Below are 17,794 nucleotides of genomic sequence, written 5' to 3'. Positions count from 1 at the left end.
TCAGCAGGCACGGCATGTGTGTTATGCCAGTTTATTATTAGTTTCTAAATCCTTGAGGTGAAAGATGAAAACGTGAGAGAGGGGCAAAGAGTTCATGTTTGTATTCAGATACGTGAGGCAAAGTGCGACAGTGTGTCATAAAAATGGGTCAAAAGCAGTAATGTTATTTAGGAGAAGTCTGGCTACTATTAGCAAGGGATAGCTGTTCTATTCCCTAAACTAAATTAGGCACATTAGGTTTTAAATTAACCCAAATACAACACATTGCTTTGGAGGGAAATTAAACAATTAATTGCTGCTGATAGCAGGCCTTTATTTTACATACCTAAAATGTACATAACATTATTTAACTTGCCAGTGCTGATGCTTAAATGCTGACATCGCCTCATTTGGATTATGCGGGAGAGTCCTGGAGAATATGTGGGAGAGTCCCTGAACAGAATGTGTTCAGCACAGTCATTGTGAAACTGCACATCAGATAAGGTCTCACGTTGACTTCCTTTTTTAACACTAGCAAAATTACAAATTTGACCTTTTTATGTGCTCATAATTAAGTCTGCTCTAAATGAGAGGTTTTCGGAGTTTCATACTGTGAGCTGCCCACACAACAGTTTTGCAGTTTTAAAATTTTACATTTTTATGTTTGTATTTTATGTAAATGCTCATAGATTTCCAACACAGGCCAAATATCTTTATTCATTTCTAGTCCTATCTACATCAAACCTTATCTGTAGTTATGAGCTTTGGGTGGTGCCCAAATAGGTCAAGTTAAAAATCATAAGCCATTGGACAGACTCCATGTGCATAAGTGGGTGAAGTTATTATTATTTGGTCTACCAAGCACAAATAGAATGCCTATAGCATGTAGTAAATTTCGATTTTTCAGGTGGCTCTAAAATGTTTAGAGACCCCCAGAAGACGTTGAATTCACAAAGTCACACTGAATTGATAAGCAGCTAGAAAATATAGTGGATGGGCACATTATAAGAATATAAAAAGAACAAGATCCCAGCACTGAAACTAGCATCCCTAGCATGATCCAGCTCTCTACAAATGGACACCAGCTTTATCATGTTATCATGTCATGTTAAAATAGCTGTCCTTAGGGATATGCTACACACTGACTCTAAAACCCCACCAATAAAGCAGACCCATAATAACAGCTTACAAAACTGAGCTACTAAAGTAGTGACTCTTTTTTGCCAAATAACAAAGGGCCAATCTGTTTTTTCTTTTTTTTTTAATCAAACCATAAGCTGTTTGACCAAAGTGGTAAAATGAGTCAGGCAGCCTCAAAATATTGTTGACTGAACAGAAAGTCTAGACACAAAGCCTGAGCAAAATAACTTGGGGGCAAAATCAAGGCAGTCTTCACTCAAATGTGTTACCCTAGGCCTGGCTGCAAAAGTGTGAGTAAAAGGTCTCTAAAGTTGAGGTAATTGAACCATGTTTGGACAATGATAAACAGAAAGTGACAACGTCTGAATCAACGACGATGATTAGACAGACATATCTGGAGCTATGCAAGTCAAAACCTCCTTCTGCAAGAAGCCAGCTACTAGTGGTTAAAAAACAAGTGGAACCTGATTATTTTGAAAAGTTATGAATTTAATGAAACGCACGTGATGCTTAGATGTGGTGTGAGAGTAACAGTAACAACAACCCATACACCATCAATCATCTGCTTAGTAAAACCATAAAAATGGTTACATCATATGTTTTTTGCATGTCCTGGTCTGATTTGCACATTATGCATGATAAACATGAAAAACAAGGGTGATGATAGAGTCATGCTAACCAGCCTGCCTTACTCATAAAACTGGCACAAGATGAACAAGACCATGAGGCACCAGCAGATGCTATTTTTGTGTTGTTTTTGTGTTGCAAGCTTCTCAGAACAAATCAGATTGGGTTTACCTAGCTTTGCCAGTGCTATTTCAAGAGCCCATGGCATGACACTAGCACAAGTGAGTTTAAATATTGATATCAGAGCAAGAGTAGGAAGAGTGTGGATCTGTGTTCTTCTCTTCTCTTTCTGTACTGTAGGACTGGTTTCATTACAAAAAAAAGATCTGATTGGGATTAATTTAATAATTTGTCGAGATTAGAAAATAGTGAACAATTTATGGGAGCTGAAGCTGTAGAACCACTGCAATGAGTTCAGTAACAGAATTCAGAGAATAAGGCTTGATAATGGTTATTTTCACAGGAAAACTCAAGAAGGCAAGAGATGATCAACCTGTAGGATCTTTAGTTGTTTATACACAACACTTTTCCAATGACTAGGAAAGGTGGAGTTGAGCAATAACATTTTGAGCAAGAAAACGTGCGTAGTAGAGGCACAGCTAATGGAAGTTCCACCCAGTGCAGATCATATTATTTTTGGTGTAAACATGTTAGCTACATCATCATTTCAACATTGGTGGCTTAATGTTGTATAGCAGAAAAAAAATACTAAAAATTTCTAATACTGTTCAATTCCTGGTATCTCCAAGTAGCTCCTTAGAGATAAATAAAAGACACTCATACAGTAAAAGTTTTTTTTTTTTTTGATTGGGAATCTAATATCATTATCTTCAACTGATAGATATGCCATTGGATTTTCAACTGAGCATTTGCTTAATTGCTGTTGCCTACGTCTAATAACTATTTTATAACAATAGAAATTTGACAAAGAGAAAACAGTAATCCTTATTTAAACAAATAGTAACTTATTACAGTGTTATTACATATTTTGTATTACTGTACATTATTTTATATAGTATATTTTATTTTGAAATAGTATAGACGAATCATTGTTTAATCAAGAAAATAATCTGTGTATTAGTTGATGGTGAATAATGAAAGAAGACAGAGTTTCTCCTTTGTATCTTTCATTAGCTTCAATGTCAAAGTCAAACAAAGCACCACTCCACTGTGTTGTCTGAGGACGGCTGACCTAATATGATACGATGAGCATTCACTAAGTGGTCATAGGGGCTGTCATTGTGACTTTCACAACTCGTTAGATCATTCCTGACATTTTCCCCCGAAAAATGTGTCATATAGTACACACTAGGCACACCCTACACGGCCCAGCACACAGTACACACCCACTCCATGTCATTGTCACATTCTAGGGATTTCTAATTGGTGACACAGTGTCACGCATATTTACAGAACATGCACACATGCATGCCAAAACACAGAACACAGGCGCATCTTCCACACATTCTCTTGCTTAAAGATATGTTGATAAATTAGGAAAATGTTAAAACACAACTTTATGACTTATATAGCCATAATTCTTTTTTTCTTTTACTTACAAGAATAAGTGTTTTAAATAGGGAAGATCACTTCTGCTCTTAAGGGTGTTTACATTAGATTCTTAACCAAAATGTAAATGTGTTTAGTGTACAGAAATAGAGGCAAACACAAAGTCTGGCTGACAGCCTGTTTTAGCTATCTTTCAAATTTATAAAATAAAGATAATAATAATAATAGCAATAATAAAGTCATTGTTAAATCCAGACTTATTCACTTTGTTAGGGCATCATGTCTTTGCTACCAATAAACTTAGCTATCACTTCCTTGTGTATTTGTATAATCTATAACTGTATAGACTGACACCGACAAACAACTGATGACTGCTTGTAAGTAGGTGGCCTAGCTGACCCTCATGAGGTTTGAGTTTAAAAAAGCAGTTTTTCCTAATAATAAAAATCACAGGTAAGTTTCATCTTTGCGGTTAAGGAAAAAAAAAAAGAAAAAATTACATTGATAAATTGGAATATCAATTTCAAAACAATCAATTGTCCAGCCCTATTTCCTGCCGTCGCCATTGCTATGTGTGACTTGTGGTTGTTTAGCAAACGATGCAGAGCCTTTCATCAACTGGCAGTTTGTCCCACATATAGAGTAAATATTATGCAAACATAACATAATAAACATAACTCATGATCCACACTGAGGCTGGTTTCTGCAGACTGTTTGGAGCTGTAGCACTGCAGAAGCTTAGCCCTGGGAGAAGAAGGTAATTAAATGTGCCAGGGGTTAATTAACAGTACAAACAGCCCAGCTGGTGACATCCAGCCACGTACATCTCAGTCTGTGTATGATGGATGGGTGTTGATTACTTTAATAGGTTAAAAAAGAATAAAAGTCAAGTTCAAACCTGCCAATTACTGCAGCCACTTATTCTGTACTCTCTCTGACTTAGCAGCAATTATTTATGGACCAATACATTTTGACATAAGGTTATATGAGTGATCTATAATGAGAAAAATATCACACTCATATAGATTATAGTTTTTTTTTAGTTTTTTTTTTACAAACAACGGTGGATTCTTTTTGGTCAATACTTAATTTCAGTTTTAGTACAAACACATCTCTGTTATTCTGTAAGTCATTCAGTGGTCTCATGGTGAAGTCATGTGGTGTCACAGTAAAGTGAGGTTTATGTTTGACTCAGGAAAGCCCAGCATTTTGTAATGTTAATTTTTTCATGTATACGTCATGACAGAAGGCAGCACCATCATAAGACTAGCTAGTCAAGAATGTTAAACCTCCCGTGTTGCTGTAGATACAGCAAATGTCATGAGGTTTGACAACACACTGTGTACATCACCAAACATAAATGCTTTTTTGTGTCCTGACCTTGACAATAGCAAACATGTATGGCAAACTTTATACACATTATTCATTGTGATGGCAATTTGTTTGCAAAATCTTGCACATCCATAATGAATCCACACCATGGGTGTGATTATAATTAATCTGACTGAATAGAGCTCTTTTCTGGACAGTGTGGGTGTGCATGCTGACATTCTGATGAGTACAGCGTCTCATATTCCTAGGATAGTTCCACCGCTTTTAACTTGATCAGAGATGAAATCAGCCAGAGAAAGTGAAAACACCTGTGTGGACGTTCAGGTTCATTTAGGCCAAACGGAAGGAAGACACTGGAATTCCGAATAATACTATGTCATGATGACTTCTGTGCATGTGTATATCACTTGTCAAGAAATTATAAGAGAGTGGGTCTTATTTCTTTTCTTTCAGAAAAAATAGAACAATACAGCTGTTCAATTTGACATAGTAAAGACATTTTCTAAACTACATGCAGAACACATTTACCAAACAATCTCCCTCACACTCTCTCTCAGTCTTCCTCTTTCCTGTCACCAACCCTCCCTTCTTCTCCACTCTCACCACCCTCCTCCACTCATGTGAGTAGTTAGTGGGAATAATCCAGAGGGAAAGTGGGTCAGTTGTGCTTTCTGACCTGCATAGACAAAGCCCAGGTCATTAAAATCCGGGCTGTCCAGGCCACTAGATGAGGCTAGTGGTCTGAAGACCCAGCTCATCATAGTCCAACAGCTTCAAGAGAAATGTGTAAGTTGGCTGATTGCTAGGTTAGAAGAAGTCAAGCATCTATGCTAGGAGCTTATTTGTCAAATACATTTTCAGTGTAAAACTACTTATGTACAAAGAAAGAATAACTATAAGTGTTTCTTGTGATATATGTTAGGAGAAAATAGTTTTATTAACTAGATCAAACAGCATTAAAAATATGCGAATTCTACAGCAGGGCATTAAGTGCACTGAAATTAATTTGAACAACAGTGCCCCCATTTGGTGAAAAACAGTACTCTAACCCATCGAGCCTTTTTGGGGCTTTACCATGTATAAAACTAAAGGCCTTACTCTGCCCCTGGATATTGATTCTCCTCTTCATCAATAGACCACAAATAAAAACAGAAAGTTTCAAGCAAGCATTTGCAAGAACAGAGGACACTCTCTTACCACAGAGTCTCTGGTGGGGGAGTCAGACAGCCCGTTACTGCTCTTCTCCCATGTCAAAGAGCTGAACCCCCTGCTGCTGCTGCTGCTGCTGCTGCTGCTGCTGAAGGCCTCCTGGGTGGAGCTCCGCGAGAGGGCCTCCTGAGTAGAGCTCCGTGACAGGCCTGAGTAGCTCGAGTGCAAACTGGTGCCATATGAATCGGTCACATCACTGTTCCGACTGCGGTAGCTCCGCAGGACACTGGTGGAAGAGGATGGGATAGAGGAAGAGACGGACGAGGTGTCATTGAGGCCCAGAGAGGCCAGGTCCCTACTCAAGTCACTCTGGGATACAGATTTTCGTCTGTTGAGCACAATGCTAGAGGCCACCGGTGAAGAGGAGAGGTAGCTGGACTGGGCCAAGGACGAAGAGAAGGAACTGTAGCCAGTGTAGGCTGACCCCCCACTCAGCCCCGATGCCCCATAGCTTTTGACAGGGGTTCTGCTGAGGCTCTCACTCCGGCGGCTGCTGCTGCTGCTGCTGCTTCCAAGGATGTCAGTGCGTGGGATGGTTCGACCCCGGTCACGATCAGGGTCTGATGAGGTGCTGTAGTTGCGGCTGTGGGAAGTGGAGCTGCTCAGATAGCTGGAGGAGGAATAACCTGAGGAAGAGGTGGAGGAGGAGGTGGGGGACTTATAGGAGGACAGCCTGTCCCGCTCACTGTAGGAGCTAAGGCCAGGGGTCAGAGAGGAGCTGTAGGAGCTGTAGTGGCTGGTGTAAGAGGGGCCAGCATAGCGCTTGGCGGTGGAGGAAACACGGGACATGGTGCTGCTGGTTTCTCAGCCACAGGGAGGGAGAGCCTCTGGAAGACTGCATCGACTGTAGACACAGCAGAGAGACATGAGTATTAGTTCATTAACAACAATCATACTTGCATGCATGATTTCTTCTTGTTTAGATACAAAATGATTTAAGACTGAGCATAACTGCCTATTAATTCTTTTGCATATTGATACATAAAAGTTTGGTATCAGTATGCAAAAGTGGTACCAATGTCTTACACTGTTACTCAATATTGTGTTATTTAAAGGACTGTTTCAGAATTTTGTCATGTTTTAACCCAGTAACTCTTAATCATATTATACCCATTTTCAGTTAGTCAGTCAGCTATTACCATCCATTCAATGCATTATCAAAATCAAATGACTATAACTTGCAACTTCCATTTTTTTGATAATATATTGAAGCGTACATTATTTCCTCCTTCACTATAAATAAGGTCTTTCGTATTTTGTCATAATACATAATATAGTAGGAAGAACAAACTGAAAATGTCTCTACTGCACTAGCTTATGGAAATAATGGCTCTTTTTTCAAAACGCTAAAGCCATTATGTATGTATAGAATTGGACCATGTACTACTGTGAAACACACTATAGAACATATCAGTCTACATTTCCGCATTCATTGATTTCATTCTGTGAATTCAGTTTTTAATGCAGGTTTCCTGTTAAGAATATGCAGTTTGTGGGCCAGACCAAGCCAGAGCCTTGCATGGAGGCCCTACATGGATGCTATAACCACTTGAACACAGATAGTGACACAATTAACACTACCTAACATGCTTTCTGATACTGAACTTAGGTGTGCTCTAACCCTGAAGGTCCTGAAGGCCCTACCCTAAAATCAGGAGTTAAACAGAAAAATCTGAGATATACCCTCTCTTGCAGGACAATTTCCCTACTGCTCCTCCATGTCTCAGTATAGTGTGAGTAATCCATTCCTATAATTGGGAGAGTCCAGCTGGGTGTTGGACGTAAAACCAGGCGGGCAGCACATTGTGTTCCTGTAGCAGCCGAAGCAGAGCAGCTCTTGTTCGCATGCACAGCAGCATCTGAATAAATAAAAGTATCTGGTGTTGCTGATCAGTGTTGAGTTTAGTAGGAGAGGCTCCTATTTCTTGAATCTGCCTCCCTCCTCCCTTTGCTCTCTCACTGCTCCCTATTCTCCCTTGCTCTCTCTCTTCCTGCTCAGTACTCTGCCTTTTTTCAAGGGCATCTACTTCTCCTTAGTGTAATTTCCCCTCCTTCTAGGCCTCTGTCGCTTTCTCCTTCTGCCTCTCTCTCTGACTACACGCTTATCAATAATTCAGCTTATGGATCTGGAATAGGCAGACAGTCTGTGTACTGGAGACAGGCCAACACACACTCCTGGCCAAAACACACACAGGGGGACCAGGCAGCTGTGGCCATTCAGAGTACTGCTAAGCCAGTGAAGTGAACAGCACTAAACACAGGCTTTAAGTCAGGCATCTTGGTAGATGTAGGAGTTGTTTGTTTATATAATCTGGCAAAATTGATGTTTCAAGGGTTAACTTTGTTTTGGCACAGTAATCCATATAGCAACATGTGGATGACAATTGGATGTGGATTTACTCTTCATTACAACTGTTTTCTGTTACCAGGGCCAGTGGGCACTTTATCACAGTGTGAAGGGAAGCTTGGCAAGAACTGAGATGGAACAATTATCAATGTCAATTATCAAAATTAGTTTGAAAGTTTAGGTCATAGTTCAACTCATGCAATACAAATCTAATAAGCAAAACATCAATCCTGATGTGTTAATCAATGGTTTTCCCATTACTAGTGTGTGAAAGTGCAGACAATCTCAGCTGCATCATACAATTTTTAAATTACTTAGTAAAAGACAGAAGAGTCTAGTTTTGTATTAAACTGAACTGAACATACATACACTACACAACCAGAAAGTGTTTGGTCAGTGTCACAACACTTTTAGTTTTTTAGTAACATATTTGTATTTTTTATTTTGCCGTTTTCAAAGCAAAGTCAGACGACTTTGAGACAAAACTTATCCCTGCAAATTCCACTGATTTGCAAGCCTGCAACAACTAAGCCTATCACATTCTCAACACCATACTAGCTCAAACCTTCACTATGTGACTGTTCATAATGTAGAAGCACACAGATGACATGTGTGAGAAAATCTACAGTGAGAATCCTGGATCATCTATGTTACCATGAGGTGTGTTTTCTCTAACAAAACTGAAAGTAAGACTTTATGTATAAACATGGTTGTTCGCAATAGTTTCTCAAATAAAGGTTATACAATATCCAGTTACGAACAGCTTTATTAAATGGAGCTCTAAGCTTTTCCTGTGTTTATTTTGGGTTCAATAACATCTTGGAATACTGCAACCCATATATCTTTTGAAACCTTGCCTGTGCTACCTTGGGTTGATAAACCTTACCCTAACTGCCCCATGGACGGACCTCTCTGTATTCCCACTGCTGTGACACTGCCAGCGCAGCTGAGTAAAACAAGCTCGGACTAGCCTGGTGGGCAAGCTGCTGAGAGTGAAGTGCAAACAGCAAGTGAGACCAGTGGGAATAACACCACACAACGTGGATACACAAGATTGATAAGATGATAGCAAACTATGGATTTCACTTCTGAGAGATGTCTCCACGGAAACAAAAGCACGTGTACAGGCATGAGAATGCGGCACCCGCTCTCCCTCTCTCTCTCTCTCTCTCTCTCTCTCTCACACACACACACACACACACACACACACACACACACACACACTGGCTACTCTGCATTTTCATCTTCCCCTGAGGTTGTGCTAACCAGTAGTTACCATAGCTACGGTGAACAAGCTGCATTTGTTTGCTTGCTACCAACGCATGAAGGACTTAAAAGTAGCAGCAGGACATATTCCATAGCCAATTTACACTTACTATCAGAGCTACAGCCTGGTGTCTGTACTTAATGCTTCCTGCTTCCTTTACAGAACCACCAAGGAAATGAACTCTGCATAACAAGCCTCCATGCTGTTGCTAAAAATGACAAAACAGGATAACATAGGATTAAATATGAGAAGTTAGAGATATATGTCAGTATGAATATACACCATTCCACTTGTACAAACAAGCTGGTTTGCTCACAGAGCTTCTAATAAATCTGTATTAAGAAAACTGTCAACAGAGTGACAGAAGTCACTGCAGGGAAAGAGAAGATTATAGCAGGTGACTGCTGGCAATCTTTGGCAACTAACTGAGGAGATGAGGTTTCACTTACTGAGCAGGGTTCAGAAAAACAAGCTAAAACTTTTAAGCAACCTCACTTATATCTGGACCTCAATTCTAGGGTATTTAAGTTAGTGTAATTAATGTAACTAATATAGAACTATTTGACTTTAGTACACATTCCCTCTAATTTCACAGTGATGATACCATTAATTTAGATTTAGATCTGTTCCTATTATAAAATGTGGTAGACATAATAAATCCTAAATACAACAGCATCACAACTATCTTAGAGTAAAGATGATTTTATTATTATAATGATATTATAATAGAAGATGGATTATGTAAATAATCTTGTCAAAAGTGAAGAAAGTATTTATTATGTATTTAAGAACTTGAAAAAAGCCTTAAATGTGTGTGTTATTTAAGTAGAAATATATTGGGGAAGAGATTTTGTTGAGTTTAATAGCATCTATTATCTCATTGAATCATGCCTTCACTGAAAATCCATAATTCGAATGAGTCATATCTTTTACAGTACACATTGTACTCCCAGGTCTCCCCCCTGGTCTGTTAGAGAGCAGACCCAATCTCAAGTGCGTTAGGAGAGTGTGTGATGACGCAGGATGCCACAGCCGCCGTGCCCAGGGGTGACATTGCATGAATGGAACACCAGGATGGGCTTTCTCTGGTGATTTGTTAGAGTATGTGCGTCTGTGTGTGGAAGTGCTCTACAGTAAATGGTTAGCTCAATATCAGCTGAGTCAGTGCAGTTTTGAGGTGAGTACTGTGAATGTAAGAGGCTATGTCTTTCACTCGATGGGAAATTTCAATGCAATAGATCAAATATATCTAATACCATGAAGACAGAAGGAGGTAGCAAAGACATATGTAGTCAAATAGTCTACAAGCCAGCAAGTTGCTTATTATTTTACTACCGTACAAAACAACTTAGTACAGCAGTTAGTCTTAGTTAAGCTAATAAAGATCGTTGATGATTGCTGAGGGCTACCTTTCTGCAAGTGCCCTATAAGACATTCACATTAATTCTCAAGTGAAAAAACACAGACAAGCCATGTTAACTGAAAAGCAGAGATATTGTTTACTACATTCAGCCTTACATTTGTGTTTTTGTGTTTACGTATTTGTGTTTGGGAGGTGAGCAGTTTTGTTTTGCCCTGATCACAAGTGGTTTTGAGACAACACAGAATCTATGCTAGTAGTTCCTGTGCGCTCCAAAGATTTTATTTCTAGATCTATTTTTATGACAATAGAACAATGGCTTGCTGAAACTTTTTCAGTGAAAATAGCTACCTTCTACTGCTGCAAACGAGCTGAGGTGAAACCAAACAAAAACAGTCATGTTGAGAGCTATAAAGTCAAAACAATGAGCTGGAACGTGCTACAATGTTCCAAAGAAGTGACAAGAAACTGCAGAGTTGTGGGATACTTCTGAGGATCTGTCAGTACAAATTTATAGTTAATATAAAAATACTGACTAGTGCAGATTTAAGTCAAGCAGCTGTCAGTAGATTACTTTTTGATCCATTTAGATATGCCCTTCTGCCACTTTTGCCAGAATATACAGTGTGAAGGTACTTGGTGGTGTAGGATGCACCAGGATAGGTGCTCCATTAGATTTAGGTCAGGGGAACTTCAGGGTCATTCAGTGCCATCACTGCCTTTGTCAGCCAGGAACTGACCCAGCTTGAGGTCTAACAATCCCATGGGGGTTTTATCCCAGTACCCCACAGCAGTCAAGGTATCCCCCCCAAGGCTATGCTTCCCCAGACCATCACTGACCCACCACCAAACCACTCACGCTCAATGATTGACGCTGCTCATCAAAGGCAGCATAACATTCACCACATCTTCAGACTCCTGTGCCTGTCATATGAGCTCAGTGTGAACCTGCTCTTTTCTGTGAAGGGATAAGTGGACATGCCAATTCCAGTGTTCTTTGGAGAATGCTAATTGGGCTGCAATGTACTGGGCTGTGGGCACATGTCATAGAGGACAACAAGCCCTCATGCCACCCTTATGGAGTCTGTTTCTGACAGGTTGGTCATAAACATGCACAACAATAGGCTGCCAGAGGTCATTTTGTAGGTCTCCTGGAGCGCTCCTCCTGTACCTCCTTGCAAAAAGAAGAAGATACTCCTCTCCAAAAGTATTGGAAAAGTGAGGCCGGTTCCTTTATTATTTCCTAAAATATTTAGGTTTGACCTTAAAAAAAAATCAACATTTTAGCATTGTTTTTAGGTATTTACATCTTGATCTAATACACAACTTAGAAGATACTTTACTCTATACTATCTAAACATACCATAATTTTAATTAAATTCAAAACAGCTGTAGCGGCACAGATAGACACTTGCCACAAAAAAGAAAAAAACTAACAAAAAACTACATAGTGTTACCATGGGGAATACTGTTGGAATTTAACATCAGGGCTATTAGGAGGTCTCTGAGCTGTTCTGAGTTTGGTTTGGTTTTACAGGAGGTTATATATACCCTGAAATGTGAGCAGATAAGAGACTGTGAGAGCCCAAGTGACGCCTCTGCCCTCCCTCTCCTGCCTGTTATAACTAGTTGCCAAGTATATTAGAACTAGGCTTGACTATATGGCTATTCTAACAATTCACAGTTGGACCAGCTTCAAATTTTTCCTAGCTACTGGTTTGATCACACATTTGTGCTTTACTCTTAGTTAAGTCAAGTGTGTAGCTGTACAAAACTCTATATAATTCAAATAAAAGAAAAGAGGAAATGAAGTAGAGGAATGAACATTGTTGGCACAATAATGAGTGCAAAATAAAACCACTAATTTAAAATGACAACTAAAAACATTTGGTTCATTAAAATGCTATGAAAAGGAAAATGTAATATTAATGACTTTGCTTATAGCACCGCCAGCATTGCCTCTCAAAGCTCTGGAACTGTACCAGCTCAGACATCTTTCATTTTTCATGAAAATATTTAAGTCTCAAAAACAGGTAACTTACACAAACACATACATTCAAAGGCTACAATGTTTTCATATCTGAGACTAATTTTTTGCAACATGGAAATTCCATGAAGAATTTATTCCTCTCACAATTATTCTCTCCAAAACCCACTTTCTACAATGAGAAAACGTACACAGAGAAGCAACCAATTTGCATTTATCATCATCACCATCTGTTGGTGATTCATGTGAGAGGCCATTACCAGTGACCTCAGAGAGAACTTAATCTGAAGGCTTCAGTGATTGATGCACAGGGCTCTACAGCTGACTGTCACAATTCTTCTTTCATTGAGGTTATCATTTGGTCAATTAGGCACATTATTACTGAAACACACAGTCTTTGCCATTCTACTGAGTGATGATGAGGGCAGACATTAGAACTGCCTAAAAGCAACTAGTGGTTAAAGCATTGATTTACAACAGCAGACTAGTTTTCAACACACACCATTTCCATTCACAGAGTCAAACAGCATCTGTGCTATTGCATGTCTGGGTGATGATGCTCATTTGATGACTTTAAAGACTTTACTAATTTCATCCTGTACAACTCTAGATATATTTGAAAAACAAATATTACTAATACTTGAAGACAGCATTCAACAGATGTCACTTTTGGTATTTGTGGTATAGTCATGTGTGGGTCCTGCTCAACCAATGCCGCTAAATAACAAGAAACTGCTGCAAATAAATGTCAAATTAGGACAGAGATTATCTAGAAATGCAAAAGTGTTACCGTTCTATAGTATAAATTGTCCTCTAGAGATGTGATTTTTCAATTGTAAAATGTATCTTGGTTTTGCTTAGTTTTTTGTTTATGTTGAAAAAATACTGCTCATACAGTATATGATTTTGGATCTGACTAACCAAATGTCTTCTTTTCCACACATAATCCTGTTTCAGCCTCAGCCTCTTTAATGTGCAGTGTGCAATAAGGATTAGTTTTTTGGTCCAGCCTTCTTCGATATACATGCAGTCCCATGCTGTCTTTTTTCTTCGGGCTGTTATTGTCTCTCTTTTGAAGCTACGACCCGTTGAAAAGCACTCAATTTACTACTTGGCTACTAAACAAGACTGAGTTGGACTGACTCCATCTCTTCCTTGGCTACTAGTTGAAATATAGTATATTGCTGGCTCAAGCAGGAGTGCCAAATTAAAACCATAAAAATAAAATACCAGCTATATACAGGTATACTGGTTCATAAAACTTTTCCTAATATCGACAATGGGTGTCGATATTAGGTGGATATCGACGCCCACTGGGTGGAGACATGACAAGACACAAAATTGATTACAGCTCTTGGATTTTAAAACATTTTTTGTAAATACTGAACAGGACATTTTCAATAGATCAGACTTCAGATAAGAAATGTAAAAAATATTCATTATTGTTGATGCCAAACTCAGCTTTGAGAGTTAGAAGTGAGTTAGAAATCACTTGCTAGGTTCTGCTTTTCCCAAATCAACTTTTTTCATTCTCTGCCTACTGTAATTAGGTTTAAAAAAAAAAAAAAAAAAGAAAAAACACGATGTAGATTATAACAGTTAATGTAATTTTTCTAATTTCTCCATTAGAAAACTGTTCTGAAAGTTTACCATACATTATTATGGCTCATTATTTTCCATTTAATACTTTCTCATTACTTGAGGGTTATTCAGATCATCAGGAAATTGTGTTACTAGTTCATGGTTGAAATGTTAAATGTCATTTTCCACTTATTTATTATAATAATCAAAACATTTTAGTGTAGGCTGCAGTTTAAATGTCCCATTAGTGTCAGAGTATAAATATCTACAGGGCAGTAATGTTGTAAAGTAAGAAGAAACTTACGTGCAGCACCACCTTTTCAATTTAGTCATTTCTGTGAGTCACAAGACTCACTAAAAATACATCTTTCTAACTTTTTCTGACTGACTTTAATAAAGTATCCGGTCTTCTGAACTATGCAACCGGTGATGTAAACGTCTAACAGACTGTATTATCAACTATGTATACTTTGAGGGATACTCAACGTCAAACTGTCAGCTGCGTAGCTGGTTCTATGTGTGTAATAGCATGAGTGTGTGAAGCAGTTACCTGCCGTATTTGTAGCTGTGTCAGTACCCGCAGACTATGATAGCTCTGGGGCAGCTCATCCTACTGTTGTCACCCCACAGTGTACACACATACACAGGCTCACTGACACCGATCACCCCTGTAGAAACAAACAAACAAACTTTTTACATGTTCATTTAACACATAGGATAAAATAGTAAAGTAAAATAGTAAAACATTGTTTTTGTTTTGTATAATCTGAAACATAAAAGAAGACATCTCTAGAAATGTATTGTTCAGAATATCCCTGCCTGAGCAGAAATACTAAACTGCCTATAGGTATCTATATCCCCAGAGATAGGAAGAATGCTGTCTGTTACAGCAATCTGTGACACATTAAAGCAGGCATGTTCAGCTTGAAGTGGACGAACAGTTCACCAGTGAACACATTCTCCGGATTTAATGTCCGATCATCAATTAAAGTTGTATCCTTGAGGTCATACTTTAAAATAGGGGGGACTCTATCTTCAGAAGGTTTATTAAGTTACTCTTCCAGCTTGTGTTTGATGTTGTGCTATATATCAAGCTACTATTCTGTATTTATTTGCATTACAAATGCAAAAGTCATGCATATATATTAGTGTTATGTCGTAACCCAGACATTGGTTCTAAGGTTTTCTGATCAAGCTAGAAAAATCCAGAACTTTCTCAAATGTTAACACCTATCCTCTGTGATCATCTCCTTGGAAAGATGTACCCTACATCTTAGCCCACACAGTACGCATTCAATTCACAAGCTGGTACCTAAAATGGATAAAAATGAGGAAGTGTGGTGAATAAGATGGTTTGTAAGAGGCTCACCCTTGTTGTTCTGAGCGGTCAGACCAATAGACTGAATGCAAAGGGGTGCTACTTGGGAGGCTGTGGCCCCAGAGTGTGAGAGGATAGTATGAGCACAGCGATCCAGAATGCCACAGATCAAGTTACAGAGCTGGTAAATATAGCAGACGTCTATGACCTCTACAGGTCACTCAACACTCAGTGGCATTCCAATTTGCTCCTAAAGGACTAGTATTAACGCTTTTTATAAGACAAGCTGGGTAGGTATCAAGTCCACCACACTGCTGTAGCCAGCAGAAATGCAGCTTTCTCAGAAATTAAAATCTGAGGGAAGGAGCCAGCTTTACAGGATCATGATTCATCCACACCAGTAATAGTGCCATTGCAAAATGGTATAGATACTGCAACTGCTGTCATGCTAAGGAGCTTGCTGACTGTCAGCAGCAAATTTCACATATGTTAAAATCTATTTTAATGATGACAGTTCTAAGTGCATTTCATCTTTACAACACATGCAATTCACATTTTTTTCCAAATCCAAGTCATATGCATTACCTCCTCCGTTCTGGCTACACATCTATACTCTATAATTGTAATGCTAATAAATGAAATACAGATTACCGGTAAAGTACCAGAAAAACGAGTGTTTCCTAGCAAAGGAAAATAGTTGACGTACGTGTGTAAGGGAACGGAAAAAGAGGCGTAGTACTGCGATGGACGGTCTCGGTCAGGGGTATAGCATTACAGGACACTGAGAGGAGACAATGACACGGTCAGAAGCCATAGTCGAAGCACTGCAGTGTGGCCGTTTATTTAGGGGGGTGATTTGATTGGTTGGAGTAAATATCAATGCATTTGAAACATTGCTAATAAAGTAACGGGGTAACGTTATTACACCTTCAGATTAGATTTCCACTCAGACCCCAGCAGCGCTGCTCGGTTATGGAAGCGGGGCACAGAGTAGAGTCCGTGAAGGGGGCGGAGAGGAGGCTGAAGCATCGGAAACTCAAGTCCGATTGATTGAGAAGTAGTAAAATACAAAGTTCACAGTACGCTTATTAACAACTCGCATTGGTATTTATTTTACTTGGTCTGTGTAACCTCGGTGACCGTCCCGGTTAGTTAACTAGCCATCTAGCTAACGTTAGCTAACTGAAGTAGCGTTAAACAGTAACTGTCCGTGTATCGTTGTCCAAGACAACAGCGGTGTTGACGCCACTATGTCCACAGACAACGGAGCCAAACTGTAATGTAGGGTGTAATTAAGACGCTGCTTGTAGACAACAACACAGCTACTAAGCTTTCAATCATCATTTCCTCACACATAACAATTCTAGACAGGATAAGCAAGCTAAACTTTTAGTATTGGTTCAGCGGTTTTTCATCTTGAAACTTAAAATTACTCTCAATTAAAGAGTTGCTTCGCAGTAATTTGTTTGCCGAATATTTCGGAGGATCATTAGGACTTGTTAAAACCTGTTAACAATGCTCGGCAAACAGTTAATTTATTGCAGACGAACAAGCTAATGTAATGTTGCTAAAGTTGGATAGGAGTTTGGCTCATGCATCTATCCATAGGAGAGACCAGCACTACGCACCTACCATGGTGGTGTAACGTTAAGGTAACTGCATTCACTCACCCCACAGTTGGAGACCATCCCGATCCAAACGGGCAGAGAAACGCCCCCCAAAAGTGTATTTCTGGCCGGTTTCTGCTGCTTTTCAGACTATAACCTCAGTTGCAACGGAGTGCGGTCGATAAAGTTGAAGAGAGGCTCACACCGCCACGGGCTTTAACCCGGACTCCGTTTCTCGTGTCTCTCTGCGGTTGTAGACTTCCAGCGACCGAGTAACGGTTATTGTCTCTTTAACTGTGACGTCAGCACGGCAGCGCAGCCGAGCTCTGATTGGTGCACACGGCTGCGTCAGCGTCACCAGCCAGGGCAGCGTGGCGCCGCCTACACCGTCGCCACGACGACCAGCGTAAACATCAGGGGTTTCTTTCATTGAAAAAATTATGGGATGTTCACGCGTATTGGACGGAGCGATAAATCACTTACTGTGACGTTTATATCTAAAGAATGCATATTCCACTGAGATAATCTTTT

The 17,794-nt window shown here is 39.4% G+C and overlaps 1 protein-coding gene across 3 annotated transcripts in view; it reads right to left on the bottom strand.

The window, feature by feature from the left end:
- The window catches only part of usp2a (ubiquitin specific peptidase 2a), a 36,934-nt gene extending 19,401 nt beyond the window's left edge, over window positions 1-17,533 (bottom strand). For 2 of the 3 annotated variants that reach the window (XM_026378808.1, XM_026378826.1), the window contains exons 1-3: window positions 17,327-17,533; window positions 14,889-15,006; window positions 5,785-6,640 (exon numbers count right to left, since the gene is read on the bottom strand). In XM_026378808.1, the coding sequence (XP_026234593.1) occupies window positions 5,785-6,585 (801 nt within the window). In that variant the 5' untranslated portion in view covers window positions 6,586-6,640; window positions 14,889-15,006; window positions 17,327-17,533. Of the gene's footprint in view, window positions 1-5,784; window positions 6,641-14,888; window positions 15,007-15,707; window positions 15,727-17,326 lie in introns of those variants that run through there. The other variant, XM_026378816.1, reaches the window with a different exon arrangement.
- Between the last annotated feature and the right edge of the window lie 261 nt (window positions 17,534-17,794).

This window comes from Anabas testudineus, chromosome 13, assembly GCF_900324465.2.
Source record: "Anabas testudineus chromosome 13, fAnaTes1.2, whole genome shotgun sequence".
In the NCBI taxonomy this organism is placed as follows: domain Eukaryota; kingdom Metazoa; phylum Chordata; class Actinopteri; order Anabantiformes; family Anabantidae; genus Anabas; species Anabas testudineus.
This window is presented reverse-complemented; position numbering and strand designations above follow the sequence as displayed.